Here is a 17,296-nt window from a genome sequence, read left to right as displayed (position 1 = left end):
CTTTAAACTTACTCAKTGTTGCTGAAAGTTGTGGCAGGAGGAGTAAAACTTGTCCTTTTGTCTGGCCTTTAAGGGAAGCATTTTAGGTCTGTCCTGCATCATCTTCCTTTCCAAACCTGCAGCACTTCCCTTTGTCCTGCTGCTGCTGACCAGTGAGTCTTTATTTTTACCTTTTTCTGTCAGRAATTAGGATAGATTATCAATTTACCCATTCCTTTATCTGAGCAGGGCCAAAASCTCTGGGCTGTGTGCGTTGGAGTAGTCATTCAGTATGGCACATSCATAGGCACCTCCAGATGCTGAAAATACATATATTTATATAAATTTTAATATATATTTATATTTGCAGTGCATGGCAAGGAGGTATTTACAAAGATAGAAGCTTTGCCAGCCATGTCAGCTTCATATCATGTATTTGTAGGAGTTAGTAGGTTATGAAGTGCTTGTCTTGCAGTAGTGAGTAGATATAGATTTATCCTCATATATTTATTATATTTATTATGGGTAGATATATATTAAAAAATATAAAAATCTATTAGGAAAACCTAATTTTCAAACAAAGAAATAATCTGATGGAGGAAAGTCCTAAATGCTTAACGCTGAAGAATCTTCCAAAAGATAAGGGTGGCTCATGGATTCCTGAGTGGAACATAAAGCTGTTTATTTCAAAATCTGAATATTGGGCTATTCCCTTACCAATGCCCAGTCTGGAAGCAGCTCCAGGACCAGTCAGACAGGTTGTACCAGCCTGGGAAGGGGTTTCATTTCTCCAGACGTTCCGGATAAATGCCTCTGTCAGGCTGGATCTATGGCAAAAGGGAAGTGGTGTTAGATGTTATAGTTATTGAATAACCATGAGCCTGCTTCCTTGGTGTGCTAGATTTTTGTAGATAATTTTGTTTTATGGCTTTCTAAAAGTGATTTATGAGCTTTATGCGCACGGTAGCAGTGAAATTCTTTTGATTTGTGTTAAGTGGCAAAGGGCACACCCTGCCTTAAAAACAAGACAAGGAAATTTTAACAAAAGACTTTGAAAAATTCCTCCTCTTACAAAAAGTGCCAAAAGAACTTTAACCCATTACTTGAGAACTCAAAGGAAAAATAAAGCAGCTTCAGAGCTCATAACAGCACAGTGGCAGGCGGCGCAGACAGGAAGCAGTAAAAATAAAACCTAATGTACCCAGCTCAGGAGATTGGAGGTGGAATAGGGGGATTCTCTGGATGAAGGGAAGTTTACAGCAGCTGCAAATAAAAGCCCTGGCTTTGTGGTGCTCACTTGGAGTTTACTTCTCTGGCATCCTGGGATTTAAGGGGCAGATGCAAACTGCAGTTCTGAGGTGCCTTGCTGAGACATCCCTGCACCAGCTTAACTATTTCATGGCCAAATGCACCATAGAATTTGAATCTGAAGAATTAGAAATGGATGCAATCCATCCTTTTGAAAGCTTTTCTTGGAAGTGAGGCCATTTAGAAAAGCATATGGTCTTGGGAGCAGCAAAATATCCATAAAAAGGGTTTTCCCCGTTCAGTTTTAATGGTTGACATCAAGGAATACCAGAAGGTGGAATTATCTAACCCTAAAMCTTGCCTTGTGTGTGTAGAAGCAGGACTATGTAAAGGGATGTTGTAGGATTGTCTGGACCAGAGTCTGTAGGGTGAGAAAGAACCTACCCTGGSTTGCAGCTGCCAGCAGCAGGATGTGTGGATCCCGACATATTATCGAGAAAGGCTTTGAAGTGTGGCACTGTGGATTCAGCCTGGCTTTCCGTTTAAAGTTAGAGGATGGGTAGGTCTGGGTCAATTGAGAGAGATTTTCCTTGGGTTTCTCCCCCCCTTTTCCCCCTTGATGGTTGTTTGGAGGGAAGAACCTTTTAGGGAGGACCGGATGGATTAAGCTTTGGAGTGGCTTGAGCTGTAATCATTAGCTGGGCAGTGAGGGCAGTAAAGGAAAGAATGTTTATTTGCAGCTTTTTGCTTTGAGACTTTTGTGGTGGTTCTTTTAGGAGTGCTGTAATCTCAACTATTCACTGGGGGGGCCAGGGGCTCCTTATGGCCCGGGGGATACAAAGGAGATTTTAATGATCAGAGCGCTCTGCTGGGGCTCATTCCCAGGGCAGTTGTGATCTCTGAGTTGAAGGAATCCATTGAAAAACTGTCTTAATTCTACAAAAATTCAACAGAGACATATTCTGCTGCTTGCGAGGCTGTATTAAAAATGGGATAGCTAAGGTGAGAGAGGAGAARGGATCTGCTACCTCTCCTGCTTGGAAAGCAAACAGGCAAATGACAAAGCAGAGCTGGTAATGGGATGGCAAAACAGCTCCTGCCCAAAGCCTGCKCTTGCTGATTACAGCCAAGATTATTTACTCTGTTGTAAACCAGGGAAAGCATTTTAGAAGCCATTATTAGGCCACATTTGGGTTTCTATTCATCCTTCATTTCAGTTTATTAGACTTTGAGGGACCCTGTGCAGCTGCTGTTTGAACTGCAGCGAGCGCACACGCAGAGCTCGCTAATGATTCCGTTAATGAGAACGGGCATGGAAAACAGGCAAATCACAGGGCAGTGTATTTTGCAAGGATTTTTCTTTTTCTTCTCATTTATCTGTTTTAGTAGACTCCTTTCAGGAGGGTGTGGATTCTTCAGGGCTTTCCCAAAAGAGGGTCTGAAGTCCTGGTGTTGGCARCGTGTTAATCTGAGACTCTGTTGATGTCTGCCTGCTCCTGTTTGGGGGTGAGGACCCAAAACCTCGACTCCCAGATGAGCTCAGGGTACTGATTTTGATGTAGACCAAGTGTAGCTCCCACCCTTTGTATTTTTAGAGGTGTAGCTGTTCCAAGGAATGGCCTCTGGAGCAAACAGCAGGCYCCAGGGTGGCCTGAAGCCGTTTCAACCTATTTTCATCAAATCTTGTGGCTGGGGCTGGGAGCCTGCAGTGCCTGTTCCCATCCAACAATGCCACTGCACCAGGAAATGGAGCTGCTGGATGGGAATTCTGGAAAAGACTGCTGTGCAGCTGCTCGGTGCTGCGCAGGGAATGAGGCATGTGGGATGCATTCATGGAAATACGCATGGGCCTCCCAGCACAGCCTCTCTTGCCACATTGAATTTCCAGCTTGGAAATGCAAAATGCAAGAGAGCACCAGGCAGTGCCCTGACGATATTTGTAATACACAAGAAGGATATTTGCAATTTTGGAGGGGGGAAAAAAGGAGGGGGATTTCTTCCATTCTGTGCTGCAAACGCAGCAGGTGGAAMAGAAGCAGTGAGGCGCAGATGATCCCCCCACCATGCATACAAACTCTGGATTGCTTGGGTGAAAGTGCCCTTGGAAAGTTCAAAAGCCTGGGATATCTTCCCATTCAGCCTCTGCAATATGCATATTGAAAAGGATTTTGCAAACCAAGCCATCCTTTTCCCGTTGGTGTTTAATCTTTTCTCAGTGCCCACAGAGATCCTGGGAGTTCACAAGTTGTTCCTTCTCTAAGAAAGGATTATGSTTTTCTTAATATTGATACTTGGAGGTGCTTCCCAAAGGAGATAGGATCTGAATTTTGGTGAAAACACAGTAGTGCATAAAGCATRTGAATCTGCTTTTCTGGGGAGACTTGAACAGCTTTAAACATAATTTTTAGTCAAAGTCTGTGTCAATACATTGCTTTTGCAGTGAGATGCCTCATGCCCGAGTTCCTGATGAACACAAGCACAAATGGTTTCATTTCCAGCTCTCTGATCTCATGGTGAAAAACTCCATGAATGCAACACTTAGTGGTTTATTTGGGATTTTCAGGRGTGACTGTTTGCATCCCCAGACTTACTGTGCTTGCCAAGCTTCTTCCGGTTTCCCAAAGCCTTTCTTGTTTTTAGGAGGAGCCCAAAAAGGTTTGTTTCACATACGACCTGTTCCTAAATCTGGAGGGGAATCCCCCTGTGAACCACCTTCGTTGTGAGAAGCTGACTTTCAACAACCCCACCAAGGAATTCAGGCGCAAACTCATCAGGGCTGGAGGGGTAAGTGYTCAATTCGGGATCCTAAAATGACTGAGCTTGTTTTGTTTTGARGTTTCTTTTAGCCCAGCAAGGTTCAAGAAGTTTTCTACATTCATTTGTAAGATGACCCAGCCAGTTTTTGACTCGTGGTTATAGGACTGCAGCTCTCGAAGCAGAACAAACCCATTACGGGTGTGTGATTGGTGCCACTTCACTTTTCAGTTGAAATGTGAGCATTAATATCAAGGCACTGAACTCTTCTGGGAAGTGAGACCTGCTGTGGATGTTGTAGGCTGTCAATCAGGCAGCTCCAGTTACCTGTGACCTTCCTGGGGCCAGGAGCTGGGTCAGTACAGAAAAACTCAAGGAAAGAGAGAGGCTTCCAAACTATTCCTTACTCTTTTATTTATTTATTTATTTATTTAGCTTAGTAGTTAGTGCTTCCTGGTCAATAAATGACCTCTAAACCTGGTATCAGCTATTTGTGGCTTAGATAATAAAAAATTAATGAAAAATTTGACAACATAGAGTGAAAATAGGTGTGAGTGGGATGAAAATAGATATTCTCTTGTAGGCCCAGTGAAGTATGGGTTGCTGCAGTAGCTGAACTCTTCCATCTGGGAGGGTAGTAAGCAGTGGTAGGTTAAAGCATGATTCTGAAATAACTGCAGGATCTGGGGAAATCTGTCCAAGCCACAAATGCAAGAGGTTTTTAATAAGAGGATGTCAGGGCCAGGTTGGACATGGTTAGAGCAACCTGGGATAGTGGAAGGTGCCCTACCCATGGCAAGGGGTGGAATAAGATGAGCTTTAAGGTCCCTTCCAATCCAAATCATTCCATGATTCCTGTTCCTCAGTGTGCAGGTGCTTTTCTGTGTTGGTCACAGAGAGGAAGGTGCTCATTTCACCCCTAGGATGGCTGCAACATCTGCTCTCTAGAATTTTCCCAGTACATTGTTGTAGTCCTGGTGTATTGAGGTGTTTCACTTTTGATGCCTTTTCTGTGGTGGAAATTTTCCACAGAACTATTCTGACAAAATAGGGGAGGTAAGAAGGGAATTGCTCAGTGCTTGGTGTTGAGATTCTGTCAAGGGAGACACCCAAGATCTGTTTTTTTCCCTTTTTCCCCCTGAATGACTGAATTCAGCTTCTCCTAAACAGAGCAAGTCTTGCTCATTCCTTCCAGATTTATCTCCCTACCCTTTTTCAGGGGAAGAGCATTTGCAGCAGAACACACAGTTCTTGTCCAGAGCTTTATTGCCTGCTTGTGCTCAGAATATTGGCATTCCCTTTGGGAAAGACACTCGATATTGCATCGCTGCCTTTCYGTTTTTGTGGGTTTAATATTCTGTATTTGAGGAGTTGCCTCAAAACTGAGCGTTMCATAGACAATATCTTTTTATGGCCTTTAAGCAGGGGAGGAAAAAAAAATTGAAAAGATGAATAATAGTGTGTTAATTGAGCAAGTGGCTTAACATAATCATGTGTTAATAGTTAATAGTCCGTGAGACTTTGCRCAGACATAATTTTCCTCCTCTTTATTCCCAGGTAATGGTGATGCCAGAGGGAGCAGAGACTGTTTCAAGGCCGAGTCCCGATTATCCCATGCTGCCCACGATACCTCTCTCAGCCTTCTCTGATCCCAAGAAGACCAAACCCTCCCATGGGTCAAAGGTCAGTGCAAGCACACTTTTGGGTCAGCCTGAGGTGAAGGAGTCTTTCAGGCCARGCTGCTGAGAGCTTGTTCAGCAGCTGTTCCTGGCTGCTGCTAATTCTGAACCTCCTTGTACTCTGCAGTTCAGTAGTTAATGGTCTGGAACTTCCCAGTCTTTAGGAGGCTTTTTTTTTTTTTATGATCTGATTGACTTCTCTCCAGGGAAGTTTTGAAAAGAAAATTAAATGCACAAGACTGGGAATTTTTGGTGAATCGTATCTTCCTTAAAGGTGGATTAAATCCTCCCTGATTGTTCTGCGTGTATCCTGGATGCTGAGCATGGATTCTGTGGCTCTCTCACTGTCTGTCATGCCCAGCTGTACTCTGAGTCCTTGCATCTCTTGGCAGGAAGGCTGAGTGGAAAGTCAGCCCTTCCTCTTGTCCTCAGGGCAGTGCTGGAAAGAACATCAAATATGCTTCACTTGGTCAAACTGGTGCTTTCCAGATTTGATGTTTGCATCCAGCACTAGCCAGTTCCKGAGACTTCTAAAGAACCTCAAGTTTTTTCTTTTTTTCCCTTATGTACTGAAGCTATTTTTGTATAATCCTACATGGGAGAAGCAATCCCCAAGCAATGTGTTTTGGAGCAGATTACATGCACTTTATCAGGCTGAACAGTCACAGGTATTAACAACAATTCATTTTCCAGTGTAATTCAATTCTGATAGCTGTGTTCTTCGGGGCTCTAAACACTCTGGCACTTCAGTTATGCCTTCTGCTGTTATGAAACAGAGTGAAGATGACTTACCTGTTAGTGGCTGATTTAATTTTGGTCAGGAATTAAGCCCTGGAAAACACAGGAGAGCAGAGGAATAAAGGGCTCTGAGATGAATTGGTGAAAATTGCCAGTTGCTAAAGAGACAACATTCTCCTGCTTCCCTTCCTCCAGGGTGCCCTCTGAGGTGCATCTGTGTTGGCATTCGATTAAATCTGAATTAAACATCTCTAGATGTTTCTAGACCTTTCACAGACCCTGGAAAGGAACAGGAACATGCTCCATCCTTTCCTAAATGTTGAAGTGGCCACTATGTCTGTCCATCAGCTTGAGGRAAATGTTGATGTTCACCTGGGCATGTGGGGGTGGATTTCTGCATGAAACAAACATTTCCATGTGATTTATGAGGATGTGTTTTATCATTCTGTGCAGAGCTTCCATTTCATACCCAGCTTGCATGTTTCTGTTGCTGAATTTTAGGATGCAAACAAGGAAAGTAGCAAAGCATCCAAGCCACATAAAGTAACCAAGGAGCACAGGGAGAGGCCCAGGAAAGACTCTGAGAGCAAAAACTCCTCCAAAGAGCTTGAGAGAGAACAGAACAAGCCTTTGAAGGACTCCTCCAGAAAACCAACTGAGAACAAACTGCCTAAGGAGGAGAAGGCACCTCCAAAAGCTGCTTTCAAGGAACCAAAACTGGCCGTGAAGGAGACCAAACTGGAGAACACTTCTCCAAAGGGGGGGCCACAGCCGGAGTTAAAGTCTTCCAGCAAGAGGCCCTCCAACGTGGAGTCACCAAAGCCTAGTGCCAAAAAACAAAAAAAGAGTAGCTCCAAAGGGGTRAAGAATATCCTGGGGACATCTCCCAGAACCTCGTCTTCCTCATATCCAGAGAAGAAACAAACCAAGGAGAAGATGAATGCCAAAGTGGAGAAGGTAAAATCTGAGAGCGAGGCCAAGGAGATCAAAAAGCCTGTGGAAATGGAGGAGTCGAACTCAGAGGATGAAACTTCTTTCAAGTCAGAGGTGAGTAGGGATTTATCCTTTACCAGAATTTGGAATGTTAAATCCCTGCCTGAAAAAGATGTTAAAAATASTCTCTCAGAGAAGATAGAGAAGCAGATTGGGAAATGCTTAGGTTGGGTTGTATCTGAAATAGAATTCTTTGAAAATCCAGTCAGTATTAATTATTCCTCCTGTGTGGTTTAGCTCCTGTTTCAGATACAAACTTCTGTTGAGATTTATCTGCAGGCAAGGTTACCTAAAAGTCAGAGTTTAAGGTTATGGGCCCTCACTCATCCCTTGCAGTGACATCCACRGAGCTCTAGGAGATACAGAGACACTTTCTGCCTGCTTATGGCAACAGTGTTTTTGAATGTGRTCTTATTTCAGAAAAGGAGGAAATKATTTTAGTTTTGGTAACAAAAAAACAGTATTAAAATGTAAATAAAACCCCTCTTCCTGCCATGGCCTGTAAGAAATGTGCCATTGGCTGAAGCTCAAAATACAACCACATGCCACTTAATCTAAATAAGTTGTGTTGAGAAACRTAAAACAAATTATGTTCTTGTACTACTATTTTTAAAAGCTGTCTAAATATTTTTTTCCTTTTTACAACTGAGAACATTCCTCATCCTCTGTTTTCTAAAAAGTGTTTTCCAAAAGAAGGCAAAAAAAATGTAGGAGGAGACAGACAAATMCAAACTCTTGATACTTTTCACTTGTGTATTTGTTATAAAGAAGCCATATATCTTGTAATACGGCTCACAGGATAATGTCAAGGGAATTCTGGAACTGCTTCCTCCTGACCACTCTTAGAAAGATTTATTTTATTAAGATGCATTTTCTAGGGACAGTTTGTATTATGATTTAATCAGCACTGTGATACAGCAAATATTGATTTGTTTGTCAGGAAGGGTTTTTTTCTGCAGGATTCCCAGTAGAAGAGTTTATTGGGGAGGTGTTAATTCCACTCTGCACRGAAGTAGCATCCCTGGAAGTGTCCAAGGCCAGGCKGGACAGGGCTTGGAGCACCCTGGGATGGTGGAAGGTGTCCCTGCCCATGGCAGAGGGTGGCACTGGATGAGCTTTAAGATCCCTTCCCACCCAAACCATTCCAGGATTCCATGATTTATTTCCTAGRTGGATTAAATCTGTACTTTGGGCATTAAGAATAGGCAGTTCCTCCCCACTTTCAACCTTTTACCCACAGTGCAGCAGAGCACAGCAATTCCAGATCTCTGTTCCCTCAGTTCCAGACCCACAGCCCTCCCTACAAACCCGTGTCCTGTGCTGATCCCAAAGTGTCTTTCCTTATCCCTGCAGTGTCACCATCCCCTCTCCATCCMGGGCAGTGTAAGCTGATCGTGCTGCTCAGGCTGGCCCTGAAACCACAGCCTGTGCCAGTGGGGCCTCAGCATCTGCTGCAGCCTGTCCTGATCCCAGAGTGTCCTCCCCTGCTCCAGCCCCTGTGTGTGTTGGGTGCTGGACAGCACAATTTGGGGAGGGCAGGGATACCCGGGGTGACAGACAGGGAATGGTGGCAGCTGCCATTCACACCAGCTGAGCTTTCTGTGGAGCTGACCCCAGGGGCACAGCTGYATAAAGCACTGGCACAGCACACTGSAGCTCCTTCTGCACCCTGGGGSGATCTCCCTGCTCCCAGCACCACAGCTCCAGGATTTCTCCTGGCACAGCCRCTGTGGAGCCGGGTGGGAGCCACAGCACTAAAGTGAGGGAGCAGCTGGAGGTGGAGCAGGGCCTGGAAACTCTTAAATCAGCTTTGCTGCTGCAGCCAAGGGGTTGTGCAACAGCTCCGGGGCTGCAGCTCCACGGTGGCTCCCAGCTGACATCTTTGGCTGCYGTGCAGAGGAGCAGCCCTGCTCCCACTTGAGCTCCTGCTCTGGGAGCTCAGAGGAGGACTCTGCAGTAGGATGAAAGAGTTTCTTCTGCTATTTCAGCTCCTTCTCTTTTCTGGGGCTTTTTAACATTTTTTTTTTTCTTTTCTTTCCCCCATCAAGTCCAGTTCCCTGAACTGGCCTCATGCTTGGCTGCCTCGATGCTGACAATAGGGGGAGGCAGGGATGGGAGGCAGCGCTGTTTTTTGCCATTGTCGGCGTGTGCTTTGGTCACATCCCGGTGACAGTCACGGAGCACACGGAGCATGTCCAGCTGCATCCTCCTCTGCCTGAAAGAGCTCTGGCAAAAGGAGATGGGGGTTGTCTCCAACTTCTGCTGCTTAGGTCCTGTTGGGTCATTTTAAGGGAAGATCTGCAGATTACCAGGAATGAGGGATGTAGGGATATAGGATTGGAGATGTGGGTCAGACACAAGAGCTGTGCTCCCTTTGCTTGAAAATGTTCATAAATGCCAGAATGGTTTGGAAGGGACCTTAAAGAACATCCCACTCTATCCCCTGCTATGGGTAGGGTCACTTTCCACTATCCCAGGKTGCTCCAAGCCACATCCATCCTGGCCTTGGACACTCCCAGAWATCCAGGGGCAGCCACAGCTTCTCTGGACAGCCTGGTCTCTGCTCTCCACTTCCATATTGGAATTTCCAACAACCAGGCTGCAGTGTGGCAACAGATTTGATATTGGTATTGTTAAATTATTCTCCCTTGCTYCTGAACCCTTCCCAAAGGCTCTAACACCCTCTTTGACACATTTCCCCCTTTATTACAGTGGAGTAAATGAAACYCTTGCCAATACCTGGGTGATGGTGTGGCAGCAGGCCCAGGGCAGGGATTGTCCCTCTGTGCTGGGCTCTGCAAGGCCACACCTCAAGTGCTGTGTCTGATCTGGGCCCCTCATGACAAGAAAGACATGGAGGGGCTGGAGTGTATCCAGGGTTGGGAATGGAGCTGGGGAAGGGTCTGGAGCACCAGGAGAGACTGAGGGAGCTGGGAAAGGGGCTCAGCCTGGAAAGGGGGGATCAGGGGGGACCTTGTGGCTCTGCACAACTCCCTGACAGGAGGGGGCAGCCGGGGGGATCGGGCTCTGCTCCAGGGAACAGGGACAGGAGGAGAGGGAACGGCCTCAGGCTGGAACAGGGGAGGAATAGGATGGACATCAGGAGGAATTCCTTCATGGGAAGGGTGGTCAGGCCTTGGCAGGGGCTGCCCAGGGAGGTTTGGAGTGTTCATCCCTGGAGGTGCCCAAGGAAGGGCTGGATGTGGAAATCAGAGCCCTGGGCTGGTGACAAGGTGGGATGGGGACAGCTTGGACTTGATCTTGGAGGGCTTTCCCAACGTAAAGGGCTCTGGGATTCTGTGATAAATTATAAAGAAGGGTGGTATTGGAATGAAACTTTCTGCTGCCACTTCCACTTATCAATTGCCAAAACTGCCAGTGTGCCTCTTGTGCCCGTCACAAGGTTTTTATAGCATTAACCCTTCCTGTAATGGAGTTTATGGGAATGTGGGATTCTTCCAGCATCAGGATTTGGCAGCAGTAGTAGTAAGTGGATTCCTAGGAATGAAACAGTGCAACTGAAATACTGATTTCCAGGGAATTACTTTTCAAAAGGCAAGATACTACTGTACTTTGAGAATCTTTAAACTAGAACCTGCTGAGTCCCCAACATTTTCAGGGGATTTTAGGAACCGTTTGGGGTCGGAGGGAGTTGCTGTGGCCTCTGCTACCCTCTTGCGGTCCCCGGGGCTATTGCAGGCTATTGCTGTTCAGCGTCGAATTTAAGATTAAAACTTCCCAGTTTCACYCAAATTTCCCTTCTGGATGCTGCTGTTACCCACATTTAATTTACTTTTCACTCACTCTCATTTCACAGGATACTCCTGGTGTTTCTGCTGAGTGCTGACACAAGTTGGCCACACAAAGCTTGAGCTGCTCTGTGTTATTTTCATGATTAAGTGGAAACTGGTGGAGAAATGACTGGTTTTAGGATACAATAATAATAATTTAGAATTAGTTTTGGAGTCACGTGGGCTCATTGGAATAGACATCTCTCCATGTTTGTTAGGAGAGGTTGGGAGAATTTGAATTGTTTACTGGAGATGAGAAGCTTTGGGGTGACCCARTTGTGGCCTTTCRGTGCCTGGAGGGAGCTACAGGAAAGATAAACTATTTATAAGGGTCTGGAGWGACAGGACAAGGGACAGTGGCTTCAAACTGASAGAGTAGGGTTAGATTGGATAYTGGGAAGGAATTCSTGGCTGGGAGGGTGGGSAGGCCCTGGCACAGGGTGCCCAGAGCAGCTGTGGCTGCCCCTGGATCCCTGGCAGTGTCCCAGGCCAGGCTGGATGGGTTATCCCACCTGGGACAGTGGATTRGTTYAAATTATCTTTAAGGTYCTTTCCAACTCAAACCAATTCATGACTCTGTGATTCCATTGAGGGATCACTGTGAGATGTTCAGAGGGAACCTCAGTGAGTACAGTAAATAGACACTTAAAGAGATCTTGGGTAATTCTGGGTTTTGTGGTGCACATCTGTCACACTTCACAGTAAGGGGTACTCATTTCAGTGTTTTTCAGATGCTCCAYATCATCCTTTGGGGGATCTGAACCTCATGATGTGAAGGGGTTTGGTGGGAGTCCTTGATGTTGCTCCCAGCAGTTCTCAGCTACATCCTGCCAAACATCCATAAATGTTTTTATTCACCTCACATTTAGTTTGTTTCTGTAATCCCAAGAACTACGTTCAGTGATGGGTGATGTTATAGAGTGCTCAAATGCTCCTGTCTCACAGTGCTTTGTGCTCTGATTTTCTGGATTAGAAAGATTAAGATTCTTTTTCTTTTTTTCCCTTTTATGGGGGGTTAAGTCTGTCCAGTCCAGCCCTTCCAACTCCAGCTCCAGCTCCGACTCCAGCTCTGACTCTGATTTCGAGCCATCTCAGAACCACAGTCAAGGTGTGTTGCCAGAAATAATTTGTTGAAACCTTCCTTGTATAACCTTTAAAGACTCAAGAGAATTAAATCTGYTTTTCCAGCACTATAATAATACAGTTTCTTGCATGCAGCCATGTGTTGGAGCTGTGATGCTTCAGCAAGAAAAGGCAATAATGTCGTAAGATCATGAACAAGTATTTTTCTTCTCTTGGCAGCTAATTTATGAGTAGGGAATCCCTCTGGATTTGRTTCTTTCCCTTTTGGCTTTGGTTTATAAATGTCTTGCTGGTGCCTGATCTGTAGAATCACCAGAACAGTTCTCCTCCAATCTCATCTATGTTTTATTAAGAATTATAAATGTGCCATTCATCACTTTGCCAGTGTGTAACAGCTCCTTTCTCAGRTGCCTCCACTGATAACCCAGAAACTCTGGCAATAGTAAATGTTCCAACTGCAGCAAATGCTGTGCTGCTACTGTCTCAAGTGACATTTAAATCAGCCCCACACCATGAAAGATATGTCCTTTTGTTCTCATTTGGGAAGGGAAAGGAGGGGAGGGAGTTGTAAAGTTTGTCAGCTCTGCTGYGAGCATGGGACAGGGTGTCCTTTCCCAGTGACCTCGTACTGGGAATCAGGATGTGTCTCAGTTTAGATTCAGGCCTTGGGGTGGAGTTCTGCTGACTGTGCCCTGGTGCTGAATTCCCTTCTCCCTGTGCCCCCAGGCCCCCTGCGCTCCATGGTGGAGGATCTGCAGTCGGAGGAGTCGGATGATGATGACAGCTCCTCTGGAGAGGAGGCAGCAGTCAAAGCCAACCCYGTCAGCCGGGATTCCAGGTGGTAACAAATCCGGAACAGAGATGCTCCTTGGCCTCTGCATTTGGTGTTTGGAGGGAGCAATCAAAGGGCTGGGGCTCTGTGTGAGAGGGGAGGAAGGGCAGAGCTGTGGGGTCACTCACACACAGAGCTGGTGACAACAGAGCTGGCTGAGGAGCCCAGAGAGAGGCACTGACAGAGGGAGCACAAACAGAGGGAGCACAAACAGAGGGAGGCACTGGGAAATGCTGGGCTGAGCTGGCAGGTGTCAGTGAGTGCAGTCACCTAACTGTGACCCTCAGATCTGTGCTGAGCTGCTGCAGTGTGACACCTTTGATCTGCACAGATCAGGGATGTGGAGGGGACAGGCAGTGTGTGCTGCCCTGGGACTGGCAGGGCTCAAGAGTCACCCTCTGCCCATCCTGTGTCAGCTGCTCCCCTCTTCTGGGACTCAGTTACAGCTGTTTCCTGCCTCTGTCTCTGGAAATACTGAATTTCATGCTTCTCCCCTCAGCAAATGCTGTTACAGCCCAAACCTKCAGTCTCAGTGAATACCTGGACCCAAATGCTCGGCCCAGAGAGCAGCTGCAAATTGGAAATGCTGCTGGTGTTTGCCACAACAAACAAAAATCCATTATTGCACTTGTCATTATCAACACGGCTGGGGAGACTTTGAAGGGTGTTTCTGTAGACCTTTAGGGGATAACCAGTTTTCAGGGTCATCACAGGAAGGATCCCTGCTGTATCTGTAGGAAAATGAGAATGACTGGGAAATTTCAGATGTCCTAGCAGCAGCACTAAATGCATTTTTTGCCTGTGGAGGTGTTGCTGAGCCTCACATGCAGGTACTTGGTGACTCTGGGAGGAATTGCTGTGAAAATCAAGTGGTGCTTAGTTGTTGTAAGGGAATTGTGTGTGAGAGTTGAGCTGCTGCCTGCAATGTGCCAATTAAACCTCCCTGCCCTGCCTGCCAGGCAATGCCAGGTGATCTCAGCTGGGAAAAACGGGATTCCAGCCACCCATCCTGCCAGCCAGTGTAGCAGTGTGTGATAAAGAAGCCAATTTCACTGAGCTTTGTGTGTTTCAGCTGGCAGCTGATGAATTTGCTGTCCCTGCTGATGCTCATTCTGTGCTGGTGGTTTTTCAGACTGAGCCTCAGTGACAGTGACAGTGACAACAGCGCCGACTCCTGCCCGCCCAGCCGGGAGCCRCCTCCTGGGCAGAAACTGCCCCCAGCAAACAACAAGGTATGAAATCCCCCYTTCYCACAGCTCTGCTTCCCACCTCTCCTCTTCCTGCACTGGAAATTCTTCCTTGAACCACATTCCCCTGTTCCTGTCCTCAGCACACAGGTGATTCCTCCCTTTTGACACCTCTGTGTTTTCTGAGCTAATTTCAGTCCTGTTGTTGGCTTCTTTTTCTCTCAGGCATCTGGAAGGAAAAGCCCRGAGTCTTGTAACAAGCCAGAGAAGATCCTGAAGAAGGGAACGTATGACAAGGTGTGTCCTGTGGAGAGGGACAGGACACAGGGAATGGCTTCCCAGTGCCAGAGGCAGGGATGGATGGGATATTGGGAAGGGATTGTGGGCTGTCAGGGTGGGGAGGCCCTGGAACCTTTCTTTGTTCAATGAAWTTCCCTCCTTCCTTGCTTCCAAGAAGAGCAGAGCAGTATCCATTCTGGGATTCACTGATCCCATTAATTTAGTGAGTTCAGTTCTGCTGATACAGACCTGGTGCTGGCTGTCTAAGTAAAACTCAAATCAAAAAACAAACCCAAACCCATCTTACCTAAGAACAATGAGCATGCTGAACCTGTGAACAATMCTTCATTTCCTGTAAAACTACCTGGGAATACAATGCACACCCAAGAACTTTTCCTTACCTAAACACAAATCATTGCACAGCAGGTTGCTGGGGTGCTGGTCACTGATACAGGTGTTTTCAGGTAATTTGGAGTTAATTAGTAGAACTCATTGATGAGGAGCTCACATTGAGGATCACCAAGGTGAACTTCACCTCACTGAGGTCCTTAAAGGTTCTGCCCAGTTCTTGGAGCTGGTTACAGGTGTGAGTGTCACGAAATTTWAAAAAAAAATGGCCTTCAAACCTCTTATATTTAAGTCTTTGGTCTCGCAGTACTTGAGAAAGAGGAGGAGGTGGTGAAGAAGTAGGGAAAGATTGGGAATGTCTGAAAGGGGAAGTCCCTTTGGCATCCTTCAAACCCTCCACGTGTCCCTGTTTGTGTTCCTGCTCCTGCACAGGCCTACACGGAYGAGCTGGTGGAGCTCCACAGGCGACTCATGGCACTACGGGAGCGCAACGTTCTCCAGCAGGTACTGACCCTGTCCCTGCTGTCCTCTGGGGGGCTCAGCCAGAACCTTCCASAGAGCTTCTGCCTGCCTTGGAAAGCAGAGATGTGGAAAAGAAAAAATCAGCTGTGGATGGGGTGTTATCGTTGGAAATTAGAAAGGAGTGTGGTGTGGGCCCAAAGATGGAATCTCCTGGGTTGATTGATAGCTTGGGTTGATTGACAGCTTGGGTTGATTGACAGCTTCCTCCCAAGGGGAGGCGGAGGGGCAGGGGCTGAGCTCTGCTCTGGGACAGGGCCAGGAGCCCAGGGAACGGCTGGAGCTGTGTCAGGGCTTGGGATGGATCTCAGGGAAAGGTTCTTCTGTCCCCAGAGGGTGCTGGGCACTGCCAGGGAATGGCTGGAGCTGTGTCAGGGCTTGGGATGGATCTCAGGGAAAGGTTCTTCTGTCYCCAGAGGGTGCTGGCACTGCCCAGGCTCCCCAGGGAATGGTCCCGGCCCCGAGGCTGCCAGAGCTGCAGGAGCGTTTGGACAGCGCTGTCAGGGATGAACAGGGTGGGGTTGTTGGGGGGTCTGGGCAGGAACAGGGTGGGATTGATGATCCCTGAGGGTCACTTTCAGTTCAGGATATCCTGGGATTTTATGATTAAAAAGACAGAAGTGTGCCCCCATCACTGTTCAGTCTGAGCCAGTCAGGCATGCAGGAGGAGCTRGTTTGCTTTTTTGGGAGAGGATTCCCTTCCTGCTGTGAAACATCCTCCAGTCCAAGGCTGTTCTAAAGGGGTGGGAAAGGCCTGGACAGGCTCTCTGTCCCTGCTGCCCTCTGTGCTGTCCTCACAYGCATCCCCCTTGTGTCCAGATCGTCAATCTCATTGAGGAAACYGGGCATTTCAACGTCACCAACACAACCTTTGACTTTGACCTCTTCTCCCTGGATGAGACGACCGTCCGCAAGCTGCAGAGCTACCTGGAGGCCGTGGCCACATGACGCTGGGCCTGGCAAGCTGGCTCTGCTCTTCAACCAGAGATCCCCTTCATTGGTACCAGGAAACCACCCCATGGAACTAGGCCTTCTTACCCTCCTGCCTCACCCGAAGAAGCACTGCCTTAGAGAACAGCCATGCTCTAGGAATGCTCAGCCAGCTGCACTTTTCTTGTAGGCTTCGAACCAGCGCCCGCCTTGCTGAGCCTGTCCCCAGCCCGGCTCCGTGGGCCAGGCCCCGAGCAGAGCAGGCGTGCTGCACTTAGGCTGCCCAGCGCCACCTTTCGGTTTCCCTTCGAGCGACTGTGTTTCCAGAGCACATTTTGCAGGCGTCTCTGAGATCTGCAGCAGCGTGGACGCTGTTCCCTTCCCCTGAAACTCGGGACCAGCCCGCCGAGAGCTCCGGGATGCGGGGCCCTGCTGCTCTGCGCTGTGTGGGGCACAGGGGCTTTGACAAAACTACTGGGGACACAGGAGGCTCCCCGGGGTCCTGCTGGTCCTGCTGCAGAGGAGAGGGGATGGATTCCAGCTGGGTGGAATCTCCCACGGGATCGGTGATGTGAYTCCCGGTGGGGACAGGACCCTCAGCTCCCTGTGCTCGGTGAGGAGGCCTCTGGAACCTGCTGTCTCCTGCTGGGCTTKGGAGATGTCTCGTTTTGTTGATCTGAGCTCCTAAACAAAGTCCCACTCCTTTCAGTCTGCTTTAACTGTAATAGGACTCCAAAACTGTAAGCTGTATATTTTATATATATATATTAWATATATGTATGTACTGTATGTATAAGAAGGGCCTAGTTGGGTCTTATGATCTTAAGGGTGTGTTTTTCCGTTGTTTTTTAATGGCTCTGGCAGGGGAAGGCGCTTAAATAAGATTTGACTCGTTTGTTCAATGCCTCTTGTGGACAATTTGTAGTGTAAGGAAGC

The 17,296-nt window shown here is 47.3% G+C and overlaps 1 protein-coding gene across 2 annotated transcripts in view; it reads left to right on the top strand.

The window, feature by feature from the left end:
• MLLT1 (MLLT1 super elongation complex subunit) overlaps positions 1 to 16,843 on the top strand; it is a 28,672-nt gene extending 11,829 nt beyond the window's left edge. The window contains exons 4-12 of one of the 2 annotated variants that reach the window (XM_057385803.1): positions 3,868 to 4,011; positions 5,539 to 5,664; positions 6,900 to 7,446; positions 12,195 to 12,290; positions 12,992 to 13,103; positions 14,230 to 14,329; positions 14,510 to 14,581; positions 15,344 to 15,415; positions 16,250 to 16,843. In XM_057385803.1, the coding sequence (XP_057241786.1) occupies positions 3,868 to 4,011; positions 5,539 to 5,664; positions 6,900 to 7,446; positions 12,195 to 12,290; positions 12,992 to 13,103; positions 14,230 to 14,329; positions 14,510 to 14,581; positions 15,344 to 15,415; positions 16,250 to 16,378 (1,398 nt within the window). In that variant the 3' untranslated portion in view covers positions 16,379 to 16,843. The remainder of the gene's footprint in view (positions 1 to 3,867; positions 4,012 to 5,538; positions 5,665 to 6,899; positions 7,447 to 12,194; positions 12,291 to 12,991; positions 13,104 to 14,229; positions 14,330 to 14,509; positions 14,582 to 15,343; positions 15,416 to 16,249) is intronic. The other variant, XM_057385804.1, reaches the window with a different exon arrangement.
• Positions 16,844 to 17,296: the final 453 nt, after the last annotated feature.

This window comes from Malurus melanocephalus, unplaced genomic scaffold, assembly GCF_030028575.1.
Source record: "Malurus melanocephalus ecotype Western Australia unplaced genomic scaffold, MMel_1.1 scaffold_869, whole genome shotgun sequence".
Classification (NCBI taxonomy): Eukaryota; Metazoa; Chordata; class Aves; order Passeriformes; family Maluridae; genus Malurus; species Malurus melanocephalus.
The sequence above is the reverse complement of the archived record's forward strand: the minus strand, read 5'-3'. Positions and strand labels throughout refer to the sequence as shown.